Source organism: Neopelma chrysocephalum, unplaced genomic scaffold (assembly GCF_003984885.1).
Source record: "Neopelma chrysocephalum unplaced genomic scaffold, ASM398488v2 Primary Assembly neopelma1_44, whole genome shotgun sequence".
Lineage (NCBI taxonomy): Eukaryota > Metazoa > Chordata > Aves > Passeriformes > Pipridae > Neopelma > Neopelma chrysocephalum.
In genome coordinates, this window is record NW_020897703.1 from 11,500,636 (window position 1) to 11,527,443 (window position 26,808).

The 26,808-nt window shown below is 36.5% G+C and overlaps 1 protein-coding gene across 5 annotated transcripts in view; it reads right to left on the reverse strand.

Moving 5' to 3' along the window:
* Nucleotides 1–26,808, reverse strand: part of OSBPL6 (oxysterol binding protein like 6) — a 90,336-nt gene that overhangs the window by 32,826 nt on the left and 30,702 nt on the right. For 4 of the 5 annotated variants that reach the window (XM_027678461.1, XM_027678460.1, XM_027678456.1 and 1 more), the window contains exons 2-3: nt 14,375–14,612; nt 746–841 (exon numbers count right to left, since the gene is read on the reverse strand). In XM_027678461.1, the coding sequence (XP_027534262.1) occupies nt 746–841; nt 14,375–14,476 (198 nt within the window). In that variant the 5' untranslated portion in view covers nt 14,477–14,612. The remainder of the gene's footprint in view (nt 1–745; nt 842–14,374; nt 14,613–26,808) is intronic. The other variant, XM_027678458.1, reaches the window with a different exon arrangement.

Genomic DNA, 26,808 nt, shown 5'->3' on the forward strand with positions numbered 1-26,808 from the left:
TAATTCCACATTTTCCTTTTCCACCAAATATTCCACAAATATCACAGCATCCTTTTCAGTAATAATCTTGCTTTTGCATATGAAGCATATTAAAATGAAGCCTTCTTTATGTGAAATTAGACTTGTTTGGAATCACTTATTCCAAAACTGAGGAATTTACCCAGGAAGAAGTTGACTTCAAAACATCACACAGAAGGCTCCATCTTTCAGGAACTGGTGGTGTCATTCCTGCAGTTCTCTTTCTCTCTGCCTCAGGAAAGATGGTCTCAGCAAGAGATTTGAAATTTCAAACTACCCACAATGAATGTCATTAGGACATATTTTTAAAACTAATATAATCATTGATTAGCAGCAATTTTAGACTTGGAAGTGATTTGCTCTACCATAGTAAGAGGACAGGACTGGAAAATTTCTCACAGTCATAGAATCATAAAATATCCTGAGTCAGGAGGGACCCACAAGGATCATCAAAGTTCCCTCTAGCCCCATACTCTGAGACTGTAAAATTTGTTCCTGGGGGCCATCGATGGGAAAAAAAAAAAATCCTTGATTTTGTTAATATAACAGCTGCTAAAGATTAGTCTCCTCTGACACCTCAGTTATGGAACAAAAGGCTCCAGGGCAGACTCACAACATACTCAGTAGTAGAATCATACAAAACACTATCCCAAAGCTGTTAGTCAAGCTGCTTTGTAACTCCAGAGGGAAGCTCATCACCCAGGTTACATCCAATGCTTTTGCTTACCTTGGATAGAGAGATATGATCGCTTTCAAGGAACTGCTTGCTTAAAGAAGGGTCTGTGCTTCCCGAAGACGCCTTCCGCTCCAAAATATGAACACTCTAAAAAAACCCCAAAAATTAAAGATAACACCATGGCTCAAAACATACAAAATGCTACCCATCCATGACTTAAACGTGCAAATAGTTCATCTTCTGAGGTAATATACTTCTCTCCCTTTTTTTATTATTGCTTTTTAAACTAAGTGCTCTCTTTAACCTAGAAATTATGGTTAACTAAAAAAAAAAGCCAGGAAAGACAAGTAATGCCATTCTTACCTACACAAATGTGAAGTGCTCCTATTATTAATGTTTTCTGCTAATATACAAGACACTGAGTACAAATATCATGCAGTCAGCACTGCCCTACATTCACTTCTGAAGCAAACTACTGGACATAAGATATTACTGTCTCTAACATATTCATCATCAACCCTTAGCATTTTGTTATTGGCTTCTCATCTGAAGTAACTAATTACATGAATGCTTTTAACATATTACAGGTGTTAACAAGGTCAGTTACTGCATCTCAGCTGATGGGCTTGCTAGTGCACATTTATGGAACACTGATCTCAAACAATTGCAGCTGTTTTTACATCTGACAATACTATTAAATTTTATCTCTTCAAAGCATCATAATAAAACATTTTATTCATATTTTATTCAATTTTATTCATAATAAAAATTAAATACATAATGTAAAAACTAGTCCTGAAAAAACTACTATTCTTAAAAGACACCTAAAAATGTCTTCCCATTTTCCAGAAATGTTTCACTATTATTTTATAAAAGAAAAATAATTTTTGATACAGGAGAAAATAACCACATTCTTAATGCTTGGATCTGCATTTCATTCTCTGGTGAAATTTGCTACATCTCATACTATTCTTTGGTAAGAATTCTACTGCAACATGTCAATAAAATCTCTTTGGTATAATATAAAACTACTTCATTTCCAGGACATGAAGCACAAATGACAAACACAATTGCCATATACCCTCTGAGAAGGGTTTTTCTCAACTGAAAATGCCAATCAAGTTTGGTTCACAATTAAGCTTCTTCACATTGCCTGAAGAAGAGATTACATAGGTACCAGTGACAGCAGAAACAATCAGGGAATATAAAAACACATACAAACTGTAGTGTAAATATTTTTGTTTATACCAACAACTAAGTACATAAGGACCATAACCAAACTAAATGAAAATAAACACAGCTATTCATTTAAATGCATATACAACACAGACCCCATTTTGCTGCAGAGCAACACGCAGACCTTCATTGTTTTCTTCCAAGTTGTGACTGTGAATGAGAACAGGAAAATGTGGGGACTGTCTCTGTTGTCAGTGGAGATTAAGCATTGCTGCCACCATACAACAGTAATCAGCATTTATTTTCAGTTACTTTCAATTAAATTTTTCAGCAAAGAATGCAGAAAAGCAGCAATATTATGTTACTCCAGGGCCAACCAGCAAAAAGCTTTTTACTCAGCCCAATGTATTTTGCTAGTCAGGTGAGGAAAAACTTTTTTTTTATGTAGCACATGTTACATGTTACATGTAAAATAATTTAATATCCTTATTTGAGCTGAGAACCACAAAGTTCCTAATGATAAACAATGATAAGATTTCTCACTGAATAGAGAAAATGTACACAGTATCACATTTTAACAATATACAAGAAAACCTAAACCTGTTCCTCCAAGGAAGATTAAAATGTCTCTTGATTACCATAATCAGGACGATTCCCAACTTTCTTGCCAGTTTTGTCTGGCAGGCAGGAATCCATCCATCTTGAGATGGAGCAATGCCCAACACAGATGTTCTGAAGGTCTCATATGCAGCAGCTGGTGCAGTTTGTTGTTACATAACTGCAATTTCATTTTGTACAATATTTAGAGAGGAGTAACCAACAGCCCTTAGCTTGCCAGATTTCCAGTGACATTTTCAATTGCATGGTTTTAAGGCAAGGAGGTTTTGTGTCTTTTTTTTTTTTTAATTAGCCCTCAGTCATTACAGTTCCACTTCAGTTGAGAAATACATTATTAGCTAACAGCACTTTAATGAATGCTGACTTATTCAACTATTTGTTTGAAAATTAGAAAATGAACACTTTTTAAATAAAACTGCCTTCTTTACCTTCCTTACTTCCAGAAGTGTTGGCTTGTTGCCTTTTATATGTTTGCTTTTCAATTCTTTTCTTTTATGACCACCATTACACTAACACAAGATCATTTCTTTAGATTTGTGACATGTGTCTAGCATAATATTAAGAGACATTACTTGGTGCAAAATGTTTTCCATTAATGCATGTTATTTTTCTGCAAAACTGCAGCTAGAAATTACACAGTCACTTGACATTTTGAAAAGCAGCTAATTTTGTAGAGCAAGAGTTTAGTTATTTAGCATTACAGAAATAAAAATTACTTAGATCTTGAAGGTATTATCAAGGTTTTTTGTGTTTTAATGTAAAAAACAGAGTTGGTAAAGGAAGCAGTAAAAAAAAGCTGATAAGAAGAAAAGGAAGAAAGAGGCAAATCAAAACATCTTCCGAGGCTTGTTTATAATCAAACAGAAAAATGCATAATCCATTAAACTAGGTGTATCAATCAACCTGGTACTCTCATTCCTCTCATCCCAAGAATACAGGCAGACAAAAACTATCTCCACATTGCTGCATTCCAGACTGCCTTCATGTTTCAGGATTACCTATGCTGATCTGTCTTGGAGGAAAACGCCAGCATTATTAAATTCTGTGTGCTCTTCAAAACTAATTCAATAGAATTACAAGTTAAACTCAAATTACTCTGAAATGCCATTGCTAAATCTTAGTCCTAACTACAATCTTTCCTTTATCTTTGTGATTATCCACAACATACATTACATATGTGAGCACACATTTGCCTCAAAATGCCCCCTAACAAACCAATGTATGGGGAACACAAATGCTTGTTCTGCCCTGCCTTTTTTCCTGTTGCTTCCCAAAGACATGTGACAGAGAAGGAAATTGATAGAGAAAATAACAGTATGATGTTCTATCATATTCTCATCTTCTCTGGAGTGCAAGAATGGAAAACATACTTCACAACATCTTTCCATGTATCTTGCCAACTTCTTTTCTCAGTTTGCAGTTCAATGACTCATACACCTCGTTGTCCCGGTTTTGGCTGGGACAGAGTTCATTTTCTTCCTAGTAGCTGGTATAGTGCTGTGTTTTGGATTTAGTATGAGAATAATGTTGACAGCACAGTGATGTTTTGGCTGTTGCTAAGTATCATTTACCCTAAGTCAAAGACTTTACAAGTTCCCATACTTGCCAGTGAGGAGTTGCACAAGAAGCCGTGAGGGAGCACAGCCAAGACTGCTGATCTCGTCAAAGGGATATTCCATACCCTAGAATGTCATGCTCAGTATATAAACTGGGGGTAGTTGACCAGGAGGGGCCAATCACTAGTTGGGGATGGGCTGGGCCATGGTCAGCTGTCAGTGAGCAGTTGTATTGGGCATCAAATGCCTTTCTTAGGTTTTATTTCTTTTTCTCTTTCTTGTTGTTCTTCCTTTTCACTACAATCAATGTTATATTTTATTTCAATTATTAAACTGTTCTTATTTCAACCCTCAGGTTTTACCTATTTTTATCCCTGGATTCTCCTCCCCATTCCACTGGCAAGGTTGGACTCCCATCAGGCCAGAGGCTGAGGACCCTACCTTTTAGTCACTCAATCTGACTTCCCAGTAAAACAAAAGACATTTAGCTGTTTCCACAGGGAAGGCAAGGAAAGAAAAGATATTTTGAATAAGGAGAGACAGGAAATCCAATGAAGGACAAGTCTGGTACACATGCCTCCCCTTTCTACTTCACTGCTTATTTACTTAATGGAATGAATTATATTTAACGCAAAGATTTCTCTATATTTTATAATTTATTATTTCAAAAAAAAAAAGGCTGGTGAGGAATTTATCACTCACATTGGACACAGACTCTCTGCAGTTCAGAAATATGCACAACATGTGGTTAACAGTTAATTAATGAAAAAGATCTGTTGGGCCATTTTATTTGTTCGTAGCATTTTAGCAGTCTTCAATAACCATGGGGCCTAGATATACAATTTTCTACAACAGTAATTCAAAATAGAGCTTTTCTCTCTGTTTTTTGTGTGTGTGTGTGTTGTTTTTTTTCAATCCAAAGAACTAACTATTGTATCTTTTATTACCTGCTATTCACTGTACCCTAGCAAACCTGTGTTCTTATTTGAATTTCATTTAGTACAAAGTGCAGTGTTCAACCACTTTCTCTCAACTAAAAACATAGCATTTTCCAGTTATCTGAAACACAGTAGAAGTAATAAGGTAGACACAGATTTGACTGAATACATACCATTTTTACTACCTTTTAAACAAGCTGTGATATATGCCAAGTTAATCTGCAATATTATTTGCAAAGGGAATAACCTTGAAACTTGGCTTTTATCTTAGGCTGCTTCTCAGTCAACTCTGGCTTTCCTTTTGTTGATGTTGGAATAAAGATAGATTCTTGAACATAACTGTGAGAGAAGGGTGAGCACAAAGCAAAACAATCATATCGCCTCAACGTATTTCTCCCTTCTTTCTTCTAACACATTTTTTTAATTTTTATAAAGCAATCGTGGACCTATTCTCATCCTAAGTCTCTCCTATTGACACTGCTCCATAGTTGGTTTCAACAATCTCAGCTATCAAACTAACCAACAAAGGAACTTAATAACACTCTATGAATAGCACATGGAGTTAATATTTTTTTCTTGTAATACATGCTCATCTTGTACAGAAATGTGCTTAAGAGCAACATTTTCCCTTTGTAACCTTTTTACTGAAAGACAAGTATATGTAAGAAGCAGTTCTGTAGGTATGTATGCCTACTTCTTTCCTGGGATATGCAAAATAAACACTGCTTGTGTAACAGAAATGTCAAGGATTTGTTAGCTCAGGAGCTCCATGTCAGCTCTTGCTAGAGCTCCAGCTTTATATTGTACTTCATTCATGTCAATGCTTTTAGGCTCTGGAAGCAAAGAAGCCTTTGGTTTTCAAAGTACTTTTTCACAAACTCCAAAGAGAAATAAGCTCTTGCTCCACTGGATAAAGCAGAAATGAGCTATCATTGCAACAGCAACCTTCCCTTTGCCAGAACAATGGTTTGGAGCACCTAAAAAGTTGCAGCCTGAATCTTTAATGACAATCTTCTCCTTTTGCAGTTATCTCAAGATAAAGCAAACAGACAAATTTACAACATCTGACAGAAAGAATTCATGTTTGCTAATGATATAAAATTTTTATAAATACTGAATAATCACAATCAAAAGGATTGATACTTTGTTAAATAGTCTGAGGCTAGCAATTCATTTTATTCATGCTCACATAGTTTTAAAAAAGGAAGGAAAATAAAATTACATACACAAAACAAAACCATTCCTTGATAGGTCAATTTGTTTATGAATTAAAGCACTCTAGACATGAAAGGGTGTCTAATTTAACACAAATCATAAACCAAAAAGCTGGAGTCTCACTTAAAAAAGTGCATAGGTTCAGAAAAAGAAAGACTTTTCTTCCTGTGACTCTCATATCCCTCTGTAAGCTACCTACTTAGCCTTTCTCAATATCCTTTGAACTTCAATATACAGAGCACAAAAAGACAGGAGATAGGAAAAAAGGGGGGTTGAAAAATTTTTAATCAGATTTTTTTTTTTTAAACAGGAAATATTATTCTACCAGGGGTAAAGTTTTTACATAAGCACTTCATTTTCAATTCCAGGGTAAAGTATTTAATAAAAACAGGAAAAGAGAGGTGTCAGAACAGCAAATAGCTTTACTAAGGCCCACATTTCCTCTGCCTAATACATTTGTACATCTTGAAATGTGCATAATTCCAATCACGCATGAGTGCCTTGAAAACAGAAGTCTCCATATCATACCTGCAATCACCCTCCCTCTTCACTTCTGTGCCTTTCCTCTCCACTGGGGAAATGAAAATATAATTATGATTCTCTTTCTTCTCCTCCATTTGCTTCCCAGAAATCCTAAATGACACTTCAGAATAGTTGCACTTCTTCCTTCTACATTTGTGTGTATGAGTTGAACTTTTAGTTTGTATTCTTAAGGAAAGTGGGACATGCTTATGTAGGTATGGATGTGCATGCAAGCAGAGGGGAAAAATGAGACCGGAGGAATGCAAGAGTGACCATGATCTGAAAACAACACTTTAACTTATCTGTCATAATTTGCAAGGGTAATTAAGCTTTTGTGAGAGCAATTTCCCTGATTTGGTAATAGACGATAGCTACAGACACCATTTCTAATCAAACTGACACATTTTTAAAAAAATAAATCGCAGAATATGCCAAGTTGGAAGAGACCAACAAGGATCATTGAGTCCAACTCCTTGCCCTGCACAGGACCATCCCCAAGAGTCACACCATGTGCCTGAGAGTATCATCCAAATGCTTCTTGAACTCTGTCTTTCTTCATAGGATATATCTAAACTTCAGCATTCACCACATAGCCTGTAAAGCACTTCTAGAGGTGAGATAACTCAGACAGCAATGTTTATGAAGCTCAGAGAATGTGTACACACAACCCCTCAGGACAATTTGGCATGAATGCTATCACTGTCTCTCTTCGACTGCTCCAGACCTTTTTATTTCTTCAAAGCATTAAAGCCAAGTCTTTCTTAGAAAGAGACAGCATCTCCCTCTATTAATCTCCAGGACTGTACTCTGGATCTTGTCTCCAAACCACTACAGATATTACCAAGGGCAGAAGCAGCCATGATCCAAATATCTCCAAATATGGACTGGAGAAGGCCCATCCAATGCACATGCACACAGATGTACTTCTGGTTGGTATCTATCTATCATGTAAATTCTAGGCAGAAATGCAGGCATTAAATGAAGGGCATCTGCTACATGACTGCAGTCTGGCTTCACAACATACACACAATGAGCCTGATGCATCCAGCCTGAACTGGGCTCCTGGGCCTGTGCTACTGCCTAATGTGAGCCTGCCCACAAGGATTCCCAGTGGTGGAGCAGGAATGTCTCATACTTCCAACGCACCATCAGCGTCGGTACTCAGGGGGGAAGGAGAGGGCTCCCTCACCCCTGGGGTCAGTCTGTACCAGTTCCTTCCAGGTCTCATTTACATGGGTTCCTACCCCATCCCTGGACAAACCTGTGGTCCAGAGAGCTTCACTTTGTAAGTTTAACCTCCTTCTGAAAGTCTGATTGCGCCACATGTAGATGTTTCCTCATCAAGTAGTTCACTGTTATCCATTTGAGTGATGAAATTCTAACAGGTCTGAGACTTATTATTTCATTTAAAACATGTGCTATGGCATTGAACCTAATGTAACATTCACACAAGTATTCAACAGCTTTATAAGTCACATTGTTTCAGACATTTTTTCAGATACTACCTTCCAAACCTAAGGAACATTTTTGCACTCTGTCAAAGGCACAGGGAAAAAATATCGTTGTAGAGTAGCAGCAGCTAATCAATTTAAAGAATAATTGCATGTTTTTGTTAACAATTCTGCCATATCGTTCCTTGGCTCCGTCAGAACACTTTCTTGCTCCAATGAGTTGTTGCTTTTAAAGTACTGAACACTTCTGCTCTAATCCTGCTCCAACCATTTTATGTGAAGAAAGTTAATTAGGAAAGAGAGTGAAAGAGAATTACATCACTGTAACAACAGTACTTGGCATTTAGTAGCATCTTTAGTTTGAAAGTCTCAGAGAGATTAATAATTATTATTGAAATAATTCTCACAAACTACTGAGAAGAAAAAGGCTTTTAAAAGTCTATGTTTTGCTACAAAGCAAAACTAGGAATAAGGCCACGTGTTCTCAGGTCTGTACCATATCTACTAGAGCACTGTCCATCCCTGCCTTTCTTTTCAAGTCACAGAGATACAGGAACAAGTGAAATTTACAGGTAATCACCAAGAATTTTTTCCCAGATGTTACATCAGGCTGACAGCAGTGAACAAGCAGGTAAGTTGCTACTCAATTTAAGAATAAAGAAGGTATATAAAAGCTCTCAGACATCTCTTTACCATGGAATATATTATGTTACATTATATTGCAATCTCATATGAACAACACTGTCTCAGGTACACTGGACAGTAAAAATGCCACAGAAATCTATAATGACATCATAAAAGCATCCTTGATATTGCATCACTGATTGTAACTGGTCATAAAGAGAAAGTTGAGTGTGAGGTATCTCAAAACTAAAAAATTACACTACGTGACCACGTACACTCTCTCCTATCCCTTCACAAACTCTCACACATCTAATTGTTCCCAGTCTCAAAAAAAATACTAAAAACTCTAAATGAAATAGGACAACGAATTTCCAGCAGGCAAGGTGCATCTGTGTGTATGATGGACCTATCCTAACAAAGGAAAAGCCCTTTTGGCTGAAATCCCATAGCTGCTGCAACTACAGCTGCTCCTGTCATGACCCTTCCAATTGCCACTCTTCTGCTTCCCTCTGAGCTGCCAGGGATGGTGTAACAGCAAAGGGAGCCAAAGCAATAGCAACAGCAGATCTCTTATTTTAAGCCCCATTTTCCATTAAGTAGCTTCAGTCTCAAAAACTGGACCCCTTTTCCTACAGGACAGATAAAAAGTGAACCTGCTATTCCTTAGAATAATCACACAAGACCTTAAACATCAAGCGGTTAGAATAAAAAAGTTTTCTCATAGATTTTTTTTTCCTTCTACACATCAACCAGCTCTCCCAGATACTTCTGGTCACAAAAGGAAAAACCAAAGCCACAAATTTTTCTGTGCTTGGTTTCTCTCTTACTCTGCTTTACTTTTTCAGACAATTGTTGTTCTCCCTAAAAACAGTCCTTCCTTCTTAGTTTCATATCCTTACAACCTCACAAAGCATTTGGCCTACCTAGTTCTCTCTCCCCTACTCAGTTTTTTCACCTATGTATTTCCTGACCACAATTCTCGTTCTCCAAATCAAGTAGATTTTACTTCCTACAAAGCTGAGCACTGCACTCCTGGTACTTGTTACTTCTTCCTCCTGTGCCACCCACTTGCTGTGGCACACAGATTGCCCATGTGAACTCAGCTTCACAGAACCTGGTGGTCCCTGCAGTACATCTGTGAAAAATTTGTAGCTCTGTCTCTTGCGAAAAACTTGATGGTGATCTTCTTAGCCAAGAATAGCCTTTATAATTCTACTTTTATGCTTCTTAATGTCAGCCTAAAGCATGAAACTCTAGAATTGACATAGAACCCATCATAATTCCCTATTATGCTGTATCGTTAATTGATGAAAGAGACAACACACAAGTCACCTCTCTTTTTCTGCTTCCAATATATGTCTGTCTCATTTAATCAGCACTTTAAGCTAGTTACTGCCTTTTCTTATATGCTTAATACAGTACACAGCACTGTGAGGCCTAGATTGCTACTGCATCCCTATATCCAAATAATGATTATTGGTCCTTTTTTTTCAGGTTCATACATTTCACCTCCAGATTCACCTACTCCAATATCTTTTTTTACAGTCTTCCAGTTACTCTATAAACTAAGGTTTGGTTAAGATTGCTGCAGACAGATGACTCAATCCTTCCATCATCATTAAAGCCTTTATATCTACAAAATGGTGATACCCACCTTAGGAAATACTGCTTTCAGGAGACTGACAGTTGAAATGCAATGGTTGTAAAAAGCTAAATAGGCATTTTCCAACACAGACCTTTAGGCAAGACCAGAGCCTTGGAATCGCATTCTGCTTCTAAATTTCATGGCCAGGTAAAACATCTTCAGCCCAAACTAAGCCCTCTGTGCAACCCTTGAGTACACCCCTTCTATTAGTCAATGCTGCTCTTACAGAAAGGAGAAAAAAAAAACAACCAAAAAACCAACAAGTCATGTTAAAATCTGAAAAGCAGATTGCTGCTCTGGAAAATCATTTTTTCTTCTTCCTTCAAAGCCCCTATCTTTCACTCTTTACATACGCTTGAAAGACAATAGTCATTTGAAATATGAAAGCTCTCCTAGCAGAAAGGTTAAATATAAGGCTAAATGCAATAAGGCTAAATGCAATAGGACTAAATGCTTTTTTTCTTTTGTGATTGCTGTGTGGGAAAAGAAGGATTTGTAGAAAAAGCAAACTGACAAAGGGAAACAAAAAGAGATCGCAAAAAGAAAATAAGATATTGGAAGAAAAATCCTCACATTTAAAACAGAAGACATTGCTAAATCCACTTCCGATCAGGGTATTAGCAACTCTTCAGATGATGGCCAGAAAAGTCAAAATCTCTCCTTTGTTCACAGTTTCAATATTATTACTGTCCTTCTGTATCACTCAATCTGTTTAATAGCCTGGGGTCAGGCTCCAATTTTTCAAACTTTACATTATTAAACCTATGATGTATCCACTTCTTTTTGCCTTCTCAGCACAATATTCCTACCCACGCATTGCAGAGGATATATAATATATATATATAATATTACAGTCTGCCTTATGACTTGCATACTTAGTCAATAAATAAAATATGTAATATTCATAAAGAACTTACACCCATACAACTGAATATACAACATATGATTTTATCATATTCAGATGTACCTTCTAAAAGCTGTTAGTTTTCCTACATTTTGTTGTGCAACAGTACACAGGTAGCCTCTTCAGAGTTTCATAAGGGATAAAAAACAAGAATCTACCTTGTCAGCACAGCCCACAAAAAAGGCTATCAGAATTGCAGTTTTTATGCTAACCTGTGTATGAAGACTCTTACTGACAGTGGAAGCCAAAGTGTGTTCACACTGCAACAGTTCCACAGTAGGAAAAACTGCTGCTGTTCCCTTCTGAAGTATTCCTTACCAAGGACACCACAACTAACTTGCCACCCTGTTCAACTCGGAGGTTAAACAAAACAGGTTGGTTCTGGGCCTTCTTCTATCCAGCAGTCCAAATCAAATATGATTTTATTGAAAATTAATGACAAAAATCTGAAATCATTTTTTTTTGTTATTGCTGGCTTCATTAATCTGTTCATTTATCTATTAACTTAGTCATGGAGCCTGCAAATTGGCAATGTCAAAGCTTTTGCTGACTTCTAATTCTCTTAGGTGATATATATTGCACAAATAAGAAAGCTACATTAAAATGCCAGCATTATATACAGCACAACATTTTCCACTCTCCCTGAAATGATTTATCATAATCATGTTCACACTCACTCAGCCTCCTGCACCATTATTTAACGGGAAACTGTTCCATAATTGCTGGTATGACTTTGACAAGAATTATATGATGAGAAGATTTCAGTCATTAACCATCTAGAAAGATCAAGTGTTATCCTCACATTTGACAATGAAAACTAAATTGACACTTCATCAAGTCACATCACTTTCCACATTCATATATATTACCAATTCAGGAAGGGTGCTTTTCTCCTACCTGCTCTGAAGAGTACAAGGAGGCAGCAAGACAGAATTTTAAAGCCTTTCCAAAGTAAAACCCAACATCTCCTGAACCAAAAACCCCTACCCCTGAGCTGTCATTGTGCTTGAGGAAAAACCTATGAAAACCAAAAAATATACAAATAATACCACAAGCAAGGAAAGAAATTAGAAATATAGTAGAAATACAGTGGTTATAGTAGCTGGTAGGATGAAGCTGGCTGATTTACTGTGTTTACATGCACAGAGGAAACACCTGTATGTTTCTTTTCCTGGATATAGTACCACTGCACTTCACGCTGCATTGCTCTAGCTCAGTGTCTTTCTGCAGAAGAAATTGTTCATCCATTCATTCTCTTGGATATTTGTCTGCCTTTAACACCGAAAGCACGAAGGCAAAAAATGAATGCCTAGCAGTAGCCTTTCCAGTCTACATTTACATGCCTAAATATAACTGTTAAGCATCATCACACTTTATTGGATATTCTGGATGCATCACATCATCAACCTTTACAGCATTATTTTAAAATCATGCTTCATGTTTCCATGGCCAAATATGGACCCTAAGTTAAGCATCCATTTCGTTATGCTGACAGGTACACCTTGCTCTATACTGTTGCTATGGTAACAGATATGGTAGCCATTAGATTTATGGTAAAATGTATTCCCAAGAGGTATTTTTTTTTTCATTCTCACTTGCATGATTGTATCCAACTACCTAATTACAAAGAAAACTCAGAGGATATGCTCTTAGCTGAGACCAACAGCTCCTACGAGGTCTTGCATTCACCTTCTTAGGGTTTAAATGTGGGAGATAAAATACGTCGATGCTTCAAACAAAAGATGTCGAAATCTTTGCTCCAGATGGAACTAATGAAAAATTAGGAGATTATATGCTAAGTAGGACTTAATTAATTGAGTACAGCTATCCCAAATCCTGTACACTATGACAGGGAAAATATTTATCATCTGTGAGAAAATAATTTTCGGATTTACTCAAGCAATGGAAATTATTAAAAAAATTCCAGACATATTTCCTGCCCGTTACTGAACATACATCAGAATTCTTCTCCTGATTTAATATTTTAAACATACCTTATGGCAAGACTATTTTCATTCAAAGATGTAAATGTTACAGTTTTCATCAGAATTCTCAATTTTCAAAATTTTCATAAGACAGGTAAGGGCAAAAACTTCCCCAGCAGCAGCTGAAAAATAGTGTCCCAACTGGCATACAAGTAGCTGCGAAAATATTCCTAAGCCACAGCCATTCAAGTAAATATGTACCACAGCTAATGATTATATAAGCTCTTTTCCTGCCTCTTTTCCACAGATCAGTTTTAAAATATGTATCTGTTCTAACCAAATATTCAGTATAAATCTTTGCGTTTGTAAATGCAGATGTAATAACCAATCTGAAATCTAGTGGGTAGCTCGGACATTTTCTAGCGGGCAGCTCCCACTGGTGCTGTGCCCAGACTACACCCATCTCTCAAAAAACCCACAGAAATGCTCAAGTTGTTTTGAGGGGAAATAATACAGTCTTCATCTCAAAGGGATCATGGAGAAAAGACATATTACATCCACATAGACAAGGGTCTCTTAAAAACTTAAGTCCAACATAACTGGACTAGTACTCTAATATGTGGTACAATCAGTGTAAATTTGTAGTAAAACAAATAATATTTAAAATGTTAGGTTTTACAAAAAGATGAACAGTATGGTATTTAAACTGAATTATAACCTTCTAAAATGATAATGCATCTCTGTAATTATATTTACAACAAGAGATATCCACAGAGGACACTAAACAATTTTAAGCAACTGTAGGTTCATGCCATCAAAGAAACCACTTCCCAAAAGATTTCAGAGCATGTTTCCTACTTATCCATGTGACTACATACTTCTTGCTCCAATGCTGCACATAGTGCCCATGTTGCTTCTGAATGTTTTTCAAGCCACTTCAGAAAATGGAAAAAAAATCAACTAAAAAATCAACAGTTCTTGGCTATGGCGATATCATCCAGTGCTATAAGCAAGCAAATCAAGAGCTAGTAAGAACTAAAGGCCACATTACAGGAATAAAACTACCATCCCACCAGATGGTGTAAACATTTAGAGCTTTTCCTTACCTGCCTCCTGTCTCTCTGAGACGATGATGACGAGGAGGCACTTCTGTGTGATGGAGTGGATGTTTTGTGAGCTGGAGATATACTCTTCTCCTCTGAACTCATCTTTGCAACAAACTTGTATTAATGATCTTGTGCTCTTATCACTCATGTACAAAAAGACAATGAATAGTCTTCTGCATCCTTCTGTTTCACAGTTTATGGACAGCCAAAGAGGAATTCAGTCTCAGCTGAACTGCACCTTAACAAAGAAAAATGTGAAAGAGTGAATGAATACACCCTCGCTCCAAAGTAGTTCTGCAGCAAAGAAATCTATTGACTATTTAATCCAAAGGTCTCCCAGTCTTTTACTCCCCTTCCCAAACACAAATGCATTGTTCTGCCTTCTCACAGAAGATGACAATGATATTATATTTTAAAAAAAAATACCTAAGGAAAGGCTTTAGTAATTTACAACAATTCTCAGGCAAAGATTACAAATTCTTGAGAAGGGGGCATTATTCCATCCTGCATAATATCACAACATTATATCTCCTCAGGACTTCCCGTACTGCACAGATACCACTGAACACCCCTTTATAATCAGTACCTCTTGAAAATCCTGCAGTTAGATTAAGGACTCTGCAAGCTGTTTCTTAAAAGCAGGTCCCTCTCTCAAAGATGGTGGCATCACTTGCAGTACCAAAAGCTTTACTGAGGCAGGGGGGAGTGAATGCCTGGGTGGGCATTTGGCTGCCAGCCAGGGCTAACCCACCCCAGCTGCAGGGGGCATCCCTTTACTGTTTACTCAGCCACTGCTAGTACATTAGCTCTTTACGACTATTAGATGTTTTCTCTCACTTCACCCAAACAATTTTCACACAAGAACTGAAAAATAGACACTTAGAGCAGCACAGAGGATATTTGTGTCAATAAATAGTCAAACACTATCTGTCAAGCTCTATCAAAATGCTGCAAGTACATCATGACAGTTCAGGAATGGAGTTACACTTCTCCATGTTTAACAGATCACTATAATCTTGCTTCAGCTGGCTGATACTGTGTCTGATCTTCCATTAACCTTGGATAAAATTGTTCCCTGAATGAGATACTAGCTTCAGGCAGACAACATATCTTCTCCACTGCCCTCTCTCTAATTTTGAAATAGTGCCCTTCCACATACACTGTGATGACAGCACATCACGGGTCAGCACTGCTAGCTGTAGATGGTGCACCGTGTTAAATGAAATCAGGACAAAAATACATTAACTAACACTCAGACATTACTACAAAGCTCAAGAAATTATGACATATTGGAGGCAGAGCTCTAGCTTCTCCAGTCACAAAAAGATATCCATGCAAGAATATCATCCTGAACCCAGACACTCAGATGCAGCTAAATAATTAATTTCAGTGTGCCTTACAGCCACCAGCTTCTTGAATACTGTACCCTAAGAAACACCCATGCTGCAGCCCAGATCTGTGATGACTCATAAGTAACAGAGACCTTTTCTGCTTGCTTTACTATAGGAAAGTGGAATGACTTCACTCCATTAGTTGTCAGTACTTTTGCAAGTATGAATCTCATCCATATCTTATGAACGAGCTCCTATCTCCATCAAGGAGCCTCCCATAGAATTACAGATCCCACATAAGATCAACAGCGTTCACACAGCATCCAGTGACATGACTGAGAGGACATGGCTGTTCCAACAGCTGCACAACACATTTGTTTCAGAACTTCAGAAAGAAAACATAATGAAGCTGCACCCAAAGAAAGGCTTTTCCTTCTATCCTAGCATATTAGGGACTATTGTTCCAGTTTAACAGCATTTTCATATCCTACAAATGCATCAGGGAAATTTCGGTCAGAGAGGTGTACCAACAGGGATATCTTAAGGTCTATGCAATTTGCATATAAATAAAAAATGAAATTACAAAAATTAGAACAAAAATATTATAATCATAGTTCGCAAAGCTGTGCAGCGCAGCCGAGTTATTTAATAGCAAATCTGCAGTCACTTTCAGCTATGAGGTCACTGAATTCTTTTTAGCACAATAGCCTTTAGGCAAATGAAAACCAAACCCTTTCTAAAACATCTGATCTTCACTCAGTTGACTCATGTGGAAAAATTTATATTTAGTAATGGCACAGAAGGACAGTGATCTAGCACTTCAAGTGTGTTTTGAAGGCTCTCAGGAAGCCCTGTAAGCACAACAAAAAAAATATATAATGCAAATTAGCAAGAGCTAGCATAGAGCTCTTTATGGTTCTTACACATTGAATTTGGATTTTCTTCTATATTGCTGAGAGTCTATCTTCCAATTTTGGCTTAAAATTTGGGCAATAGATATTTTTAGAGCATGTTAGTAGGAATAAATCTAGTGAAACTGTCATAAAGAGACACCAGTCTCTGTGTAGCTCTGATTGAAGCAAACAATTAGAAATTTAATATTCTGGCCAACAAATTGAATTTACCTAAATGAAATCGATGTTTTAGAAACATTTTTCATAGGCTTTTTCCACCAGTCACTGGCAATTTTGCTATTGACTTTAGTGGGAACAGGAACAAGCCACGTATTATGGTAGTATATTTCTACAAAATAACAGAAAATCTAAAAACACGTTCAAAAACTATGACATTGGGTTATGGTGAGTGGGGATGACCCCCTAGTAATTACGCATTTTTTCTGATAGTGTTTCCTAACAAGGATCAAAACATCTGTCTCATTGTATAAGGCAAATTTTATTATTCCTTTACTGTACGGCAAATATGTCTTCAACTTGGAAGTATTTTAATCAACTAAATCAGAAATCAATTGGAAAAAAATAATGACATAAACAAGGGTAACAGTATTGGCTGTTGGTTATTAATTGCTGTGTATCCAAGTATCATTGACCCGTAGGCTGCATTTTGCACACACCAGCTAAATCCCCTCATGAACTGCTCAAAACCACCTGTCAGTTTATGACCATAAATTAATTCAGCACATTAAATGTGACCAGGCATTGACTAGCTTGAAAGTTGCTTTGCCACGAGTTCCCAAGGCAGGAAATATATTCATTGCTTCTAGCATATGAGAAGAGACAGACTTCCTAAAATGTAAAAACCAGACGCTGCAGAAAGATTTCAGTCATCAGAAGTATGAGTTGCCCAGCTAGGAGTTTTGTATTCATCTTTTTATACTGGCATCTCAAATACTTTGCATTTAAAATACTATTTTTAATTTAGTAATTATTTACTGGTTCTTCAGTACTCTAAGTTATTTATTTATTTTTTTATTTAAGGTGATGCATATAGAAAAGTAAAATGCTCTACCCAAAGTCATGCAGAGAGCGAGTCTTGTAAGCAGAACATGCAGCGAGGTCTTTTAACTCTGATCCATAAGCAAAAAAATTGTGTGCCATGATTGTAACATCCTCCGGGTGAGATAAACCTCTATATCTAATTCTATTCATAAAGAAATACAAAATTACTTTACAGAAACTAAAATAAGAAATTATTTAAGAAATACACTAAAGATTCTTTACCGTACAGTTAAGAAATTGTTTATGCTTTATTAAATATCTAGTATTGAATACTACTTCTACAAAGGAGAACTATTTCACCACTTCTTGCAGTTCACCACTACTTTATTTATTTTTTAAGCTAGCCTTTGAATTCAAGATGGTGTTTTCTCAATAATGTTTTTGTGCTGGATCTCATTGTTGCAGTTTGTCTGAGTGTGAGGGAAAAAGCTAGGTATTCCTCATTCCTTATTCTTTCTCTACTTCAACATCAGAATTGAATATTTTTTACCATACAGTTATTTTTTCCTCATTTATTCTCTGTTCATTAGTGTTGTGGTTTGGGGCTTTTTCCCTCCAATCCCTGGTGTCTTAAATCAAGTATTCAAAAAAATCTTAAAAAAATCCATTCCTTTCCATTCTCAAAGGTTACTCTCTCTTTCTGCCTAAATAAATAAAGGAAAATGATACATTTTATTTTTCATAGCGGAAACCACTGATTTTTACACTAGAGATATTACGCTTATCCATAGTCCTGCTGTCTATCGTATGAAATAAAATTATTCCAGATACATCAAAATAAATGACCAATCCATTACCAGGATGTAGTGTGATTATTTTTTATATCAATGTTACACTAAATAGCTTGAAAGACAAGGAAGCATTGAGAGCTAGTGGTTGATTTCTCATCACCTTTTACACCAGCTTACAATATGTTTGATTCAACATCTCTTAAAAGTATTTCCTGGAATTCTGTGGATTGGACTGTCCAGTAGTATCAAAATACTAAAGTAGATGCTGAATCTCCATATAAAAATTCAGTACTCTTTATTTTCTTCAATGAACAAACTACATTGTATCTGAAGTTGTGCAGATTGTCATTATTTGAAATTTCATTTTAACATTGAGTATTCTTATGTTATTTGCTAAAATTAAAGAAAAAAAAAGGGGTGGGTAGAGGAATGGAATGGAGAAAGGCTATTTTTATTGGGGTGAAAAAAAAGTTAGGTGGTTTAAATGGTCTGAGTGAGATAGAGATACAAGGAATGAAATGAGACAATACACCAGGGACCAAATTGGGCAAAGACTTCGGAAACACAAGCTGTATAAACTGCACAAAATAAATAGGTGACACAGAGGAGAAAAGCAGCCTGTGGAAATGAATATTAGCAATATCAAAGGTAGGAATATTGTGGCTATTGCAATTTACAAGCCTCTATTGTATGGCAAGTCCATTGACACTGATTCTGAATCTCTGTTCTCTCCCAAAATCTGAATGTTCCACCAAGCCTGGGCAACCGCACCAACTGCAGTATGGTTTGTGAAAAAGCTATTAGCAGAAATGACAAAAATGCACAAATGCATGAGCTGCGTAAATCCAGAGTTATAAATAAATGCATGTCATATAAAAGATAAATTAAAGTTCTCAATGGGTAACTCTAAATGAAGTCTGTATTCAAATAACAGACTTATGTGATAAATGTTATATTGTTTCTCACTCTGATTGAGTCTTTTCTGCAAGAGTGCCCAGAATGCTTTATAGAGTGTTTAATATCTTGCGTGGTATTGAAGTAATTTGAGAAGACAATTTAGGGAGCAGAGACGAATCTTTCGACATAAATGAAACAAAAATATGCAAGTGCCACTGGCATTATTTCAAGGAAAACATTCAAACTGATCAGTCAATATGGAGCTGCTCTTCACTTGGGAGAGAAGAGGTTTTCTGTGATGTACAACACATTCAATATTTGAGTACTCAGTGAAGACCTTTGCTCTCATATTATGAGGAATATGTAACTGCCTCTTCCCCCCTTTACTGCTGACCTTCCATGCAGGAAAATCATAACCATGCCTTTGTTACAGTACATGAATGTTTCCAACACAAAAATATGATGGAAATAAAACTTCTCAAAGCGGTAGCAATGTTGTGATTTAATAGATCACTCATGGAAAATAAGCAATTTGTTGGGTTTTTTTTTCAACAAACAAGCAAATCATTCCCTTTACAGACAGTATCTGAGAATCAGCCACATCATTTTAGCAAAGCATCAACTTTTTAAGAAAATATTTTAATCAATTAACTTTAAAATTTGTTTTATTTGCAGACCTCTGACCAGTGAATTTTAAATCCTAGATAGCAAAACAATGCTCAATTTAAGGGAGCCACTGGTGATTTATTTTCAGGTCCAATATTTATAAGTAGGAGTAAATGAGGTGCTACAGGAAAACTGGGAAATCTAGTTAGCACTAAATGGTTTTTAAGGTAGAAGATATTGGAATTCATATGACTGTGTTACCATTGCTCCTTTCAAGTATTCTAAAAGCTGCATACTGAAGGTCTGGATAACAAATGCACATTTCTAATTGCAGGCATTCATAACAACATTGGCATTTACAAATTCTCAATCTGATATTATATACAGCAATACATACAGCGCTTACATATTGCTACAAATATTCTTTACCTCATATTCAAAAGGATCTGGATCCTGACTGTAGGTAAGAAACAAGTCCAGTCCAGCATTACCCCTGGAGAGTAGCTTTGATACAGACCAAACTGCTGCACTTGGTCAGTGCAATTTGCAGTTTCCATGATCAGAGAATCATAGAATGATTTAGGTTGGAAAAGAGCTTTAAGATCATGTCTAAAGACCTTTGTCCCCATGCAATGCTACAGGCTTGGAAATAAGTGTCTGGAAAGCTGTCTGGAAAGGATCCAGGGGTGCTGGTCAACAGTGGGTTGAACATGAGCCAGTGTGTGCCCGGGTGGCCAAGGCGGCCAGTGGCATCCTGGCTTGGATCAGAAACAGGGTGGGCAGCAGGATCAAGGCACGGATTGATCTGCAGTACTCAGCACTGGTGAGGCTACACCTTGAATCCTTTGTTCAGTTTTGGGCCCCTCACCACAGGAAGGACTCTCCAGGGAAGTGGTGGAGTCACCATCCCTATAGGTATTTAAAAGACACATAGCTGTAGCATTTGGTGGCACGGTTTCGTGGTGAACTTGGAAGTATTAATCTGTACTTGCACTCTGTGATCTTAAGGGCCTTTTCCAAATATAAAGATTCTGTGGTCATGGAAATGGCAAACTGGGCTGGCCAAGTGCACCATGATGATGATCTGCCTGAAATCATGGTGTTAATCAGCAGCCTCTCTGCTGCAAGGTGATCAAGGCACACACACAGCCTTTCTCCTGCAGTCACTTCACTGCTGAGCTTCAGCCAAACTCTGAGATCTCGTGTTTGCTTACAAGACCTACTGTGTGGTTAGATGTGAGCACTCATCTCCTTCACCTCATCGATTACTGTTTGCTCATTTAGCTACACATAACTAGAAATACACAGTAGCAATGCAATCACTAAACTCAACTGATAAAAAACCCAACGGCTAGCTATTTTATCTTATTTCATATGATGACAGACAAAAGTAGTACTTATCCATTTTACACATGCAGTTTCTGCAAAATCTTTCAAGAATAAATAGTTAATTGGCTAAGACACAATGTTTATGTCAATAAAAGCAAATTCTAAACCTGTATCACTATTCTTAATTAGGATACCACTTCTCCTTGACTGATTGATATTCAATAATGCAGCAAAAGTAATGGAATAAAAAAGCCTCATATTTCATAGAGGTCATGTTTTACACCCCTACATTTGACAACCTCCCATAACAAGCATTTGTTGCAAGAATTATCAAGGAAATTAAAACTAATTAACATAGTGTTTCCCAAAAGAGTGATTAAGTTTATTAGATGCAGTGGTTTTAAAAGTCCTTAGGCTTTGTTTTGGTGGTCAGGTTCAGGGGTGGGTTTGGTTTTGTGGTTTTGGGCTTGGTGGTTGTTTTTTTCAGGGGGAGGGGGTGTAGGGGAGAGAATCTTCTGGGTTTTTTGTTTTTAAGGTCTACTGTACATAATCTCTTCATCTCAAACAGCATATTCCACAGGAGACTGCAGTATCAGCAAACATCGAGACACTTTTACTGTCATGTCATCCTTAACAGAATGTAGCACCTCCCAACAGCTGGTATGATTTCTTTAAAACTAAGTTATAATTTTTTTTCTGGGTGGCTAGTCCAAGTATGTCTCAATAATATAAAATATAAAAATTGTATTAAGAAAAAATACTTGCATGGGCATGTAACTCAGACTTTATCAAATAGACGTATGAGGTCAAAAACCAGTCAGAATCAGACAAGAATAGGACAGTACAACATCTGCCTTTTCTATTTTCTGCTTGCCTACATCAATAAGCAGAGTTTCCTGCCCTTCTAGAAGCCCTGAAGCATACATGGTAATTAGTGGAGTTCCAGTATGTCAAAACCTCCAGTTTAGATGACAATTTCAAAATAAACCCTCAACTCATTTGCAGTCTCTGAGGATTGCCTCAATAGCTGAAATGACCCTAGAATTTTCATTAGGAAATCTTTGTTGTTCCATGTTCCTCAGGCTATCACAGTAATAGAATACTATTGATTTGTATGGCATGGATATATTTGCATACGACCGAGGCAGAATATCAATCAGTGTCATATGCATTTGTAACAGACTGCTGTGAGCAGAGGGTTAAACAGATTGACAAATTTATAAACACAAATATGCAATATATACCAGTTAAACATTAAGCAAGAAAAAGTAACAGGTGTACATTAAAAGCCTTTCTAGACTAATCTAAATCTACGTCATCTTTTAAAAACAAACGAAACAAAAAAAGCAATACATGCTATTACATCCCTCAGGCACTTTTTAAAACTAAAAACATTGCTCGGGGATTTTTGTTTCCACCCAAACCTTTTCAGAGAATCACATCTATAAATTTTTAAATAAATAAATAAATAAATAAATAAATGCAAAAAATTTTAATGAAAAATCAGGAAGTGCTTTAAAGAATAAAAAATTTTCATGTATCCTGCTTTTTTGGGGGGGGGAAACCCTCACAATTTTCAAAAAGCTCCTTATAAAAAAAACCCAACATTTTTTTCCTTATTTTAGCAATTAATTTTTTCTTTACCAATGGGCAACCTGGACAAAAGAAAAATAGATCACAACTCTAAAGACTCTTAAAATACTTTTTAATTAAAGTCTCAACTGAACAGTGATCTAAAGCAATGAAATTAATTTCCCTTTTAAAAGAGCTACAAAATGTTGTCACAAAAATGGTACTAATCTTCCAGAGCACAGGAGCTTAAAAGCTTCTTGTGACCCTTGAAATCCATGTCTAGCTGCATTTTACTGCCCTCCATTTATTAAGCTACCTCTTCTTTCTCTGCATATTTTATTTCCACTACCACACAAACATTACACTTTTGCTATGTGTTTCAAACTTACCACGTAAAATTTTGATTCAGAGTAAATTAAGAAATGTCTATTCTATTGATCTTGAATTTTGAACATTATCATCAAATGCTTGTGGGAAGGGTGTCAAAAAAAATCAGTGCTGTCTCAATACAAAAATAATGTGTTTATGGGAACAAATACAAGACTGGAACTGATTGAGTTCGATCAGATCATGGAGAACTGAGAGGGGAGACACAAAACTGGCATATTAGTCAGAGCTTCCACCACCCTGATTTTTGGGGTGCTAAATGGAAGGTCACATCCAGGAACAAAAATCAGAATGGAATTTTATTATTAGAAGCCATTAGCTTGACAAAAAATAAGAGGATCACAGCTGCACAGGATAATATAGTTAATGGCTTATATATAATCTGGGAAATATTCAGAAGGAATAGGGAGGCTGTATTGCCTCTGTGACTGCTACTAAATCACTGTGTCCAGTTCTGCTGTCAACATTTCAAAGACATTCACAAAAGGGTTCAAGAAAGAACCATAAGCATGATGACAAGATTGAAAAACATCACTACTAATAAAAGATTTACAGAGGTCAACCTATTTAGTTTGTCAAACAGAAGATTGAAGTGTCACTGGATGACAATCTATAGCCCACTACACAGGGGGAAGGAATTTATTGTTAGAATTCTTCTGAAAGATATACCAAAATCTAATGGGAAAAAAAAAGGAGATAAATATATGCAAGTTAGAAATAAGGCACAGATTTATAATGGTGAAGAGGTATGAGAAGACATTTTCATATTCAGACTAGAATTTTTAAGAGTTTGGGATGGGTTTTTATATATTCCAAAGCTCAGTCATCCCTGCTGATTAGAAGCAGGAATTCATCCAGGGCAGTCCAATGATGTATTCCATAGGAAGAGTTCAGGTTCGACCATAATGCAGCCTCTCCCTCCCACAGTTCCTTCCCACAACTGAAACCAACCAACCAAGAAAAAAAAGAACAAATCAATACATAAAAGGAGAGATAAAACAAAATGAGTATTTTTTTTCTTAATTCTATCTCTGGTGCACCCCATTAATCTCTCCACTTGAGATTCTCCAATTTCGTCACTAGGCATTTATTAAGTCTGATCTTTTGTATGGGAGAATGTTAAATGTTTTTGAAATCTAAAGCAATCTATATTCTGATCACTGTTAATATTTTTTCCTTACTGCTTTAAATAAATCTGACACATATGTTTAAAACCTAACTTTCCATGAAGAGCAGGAGCACTTCATAAAGTCTTTTTTTAATCGCATTACTACATGAATTTCTTTGCACTTCACTCAGTGATCATTTCATTAGAAAGACAAAAAAGAAAAATCAACAATTACTGTTCATGTCAAAAAAACCCCTAAAAAATGTCTTGAGCACTTGACAAATACATTAGGAATCACAGGCATGGCTGAAAAGACCATGAGATGGAATAATCATTTTTTAACTTCCTGCAAAGTCTAACACACATTGACTAAAATTAAACTAGCATAAAAATGGGCAGTTGCTCAAAAGTAGTTTCCTGACAGAGCAAATCAGTGACAAAAAAAACCCACAACAAAAAATCCTTTTTCTCTTAATACACAGTGGTTATCTCTTGACTCTATTCCATAAGGGAAACACATAATGTTTCCTATCATCACACTAAACCCTAGGTCCCGCACACTTCAATAGCTGGATATGCTTAGTTCTTCCTACTTTTGAAATACTAATGAATCAACATTCAGCTTCACCGACAAAAAACACTATGTATTCCAAAGTAACATTCATTTGTACTAGAAGGAACTCTCTACTTACAACACTACTAATTTCAGCTGAAATTACACCACACTAAATTGTCTCTGCCTGTGCACAAAGCATGATCCAATATGAGGACAGCAATGCCCCAAGGCAACTTGCAGAGAAAAAACTATCTGAGTAGTCCTAGAATATTCTCATCATTGAAAAGTTGCATATTTTCCATCAGTCATTGATTTCAAAAACATATTACAGACAGAAAACTACTCCTAATAAGTACTGATCTTTATACAAAAATGGAGTATAAAGCCATAAGAGAATACTGGAGTCATCTAGCACAAAAAGGATGAAAGGAATTTTCCAGCTTAGTTCCTGTTTGAAATAAATCATATACCATAGTAAACCATCCAACCCCTATGCAAAAACACTCAGTGGTGTAAACTGACTATAAATCCTAATAAGTTCTTGAAAAAATTAATTTTCCTGAATGCTATTTCTCCTTTAAATATGTCTAACCTCAAATCTTAGCCAAGAACTCTTGTTAAACCTTTGCCTACTACACGGAAGAGCTCTCTTCAAATGCAAAATTCGCTAGTGCACAAGTACACTACATCTACAGGACTTTAGGCATCTAACATCAATTTTCACAGCTTTCTCAATATTTTTAATGAGTTTGACGAAGTTTAGAGAAGAATTGGCATAATTAAAGAATTGACAAACATTTTATAGACGCACAGAGAGGCCTGTATTTAGTTAATTAAGAGGAGGGTTGAAACGTTGCTTGAGCAAAATGGTAAGTTCCTAGTTCCCGCAGCAATGTACTCATTTATATACTCTAGAGTTCAACATGATGCTTAATCACACTGCACACAGTAGCAGACATGCTATGTTTCAAAAGTATACTGGTTAGAAGTATGCATGAGCAATTATTCCAATCACAGATGAATTTCACTATAGCAAATCGCTTGTATATTCATAATAACCCACATTACACTCTTCCATCAGACTTATGCAAAACTGGCTCAAGTTATGCAGGGCACTGGCTCCCAAAGATATGCTCCTTGAAAGTCTGTGTAGGCTTCACAAATGATAACAAAAGGTCTGATGGATGAAGGAAGGAACAAACTGTAAGAACACTCAAAAAAAAAAATAAAAGTACAAAAACCTTTGGTCACAATTAGCAGTTATGTACCCATAAATTAGCAAACATGCCAACTGGCAAACAACCATCCTTCCCTCTAACATCAAATGTTGCTATTCTCTTTGAGCATTATTCTACTTACACTTCTCCATAATTTGGGACAGAACACATACATTTAGTACCTTTTGGTGTCTTATAGAAAGCACGAAGGTTAGTAATGCCCAGCTGAGAACCTTCTTTCATCTAAAACCAACTTGTCTTTTAACACCTCAGTAAGTGACAATCATTACTGCATGACCTATTGGATTAGCATCACTTGCAAGACATAAAGTTTGTCTTCCTCTATTTGACACACAATAAACCACAATATGTACAAGAGCAGCCAAGAATAAGACTGAGACACTCAGAGCTATGCAATCTGGAAATACAGTGTATCAAGCTCACTCAATCGATTGAGAAAGGGGTTAATTTTACACAGGCTGGAGAAGAGGACTATTCTGTGCAAGTGACCAACATTCACATCCACCAGCCTCAGGAGAGCCTCATGCTTCCAAGATAGCTGGTGCTTAAGAACACTTCCATCACTCAAGTGCCATATAAATAACCTGTGACAACCAGTGCAGAAGGTATGTAGGGATAACAGCAGTCGAAGCACAGACATCTTAATTTTTACTACAAATTTTTTTCCCCCACTGTTCTTTATCTTGCATCACTCCAGGTTCCCACAATTACTCTGTCTTCTGCA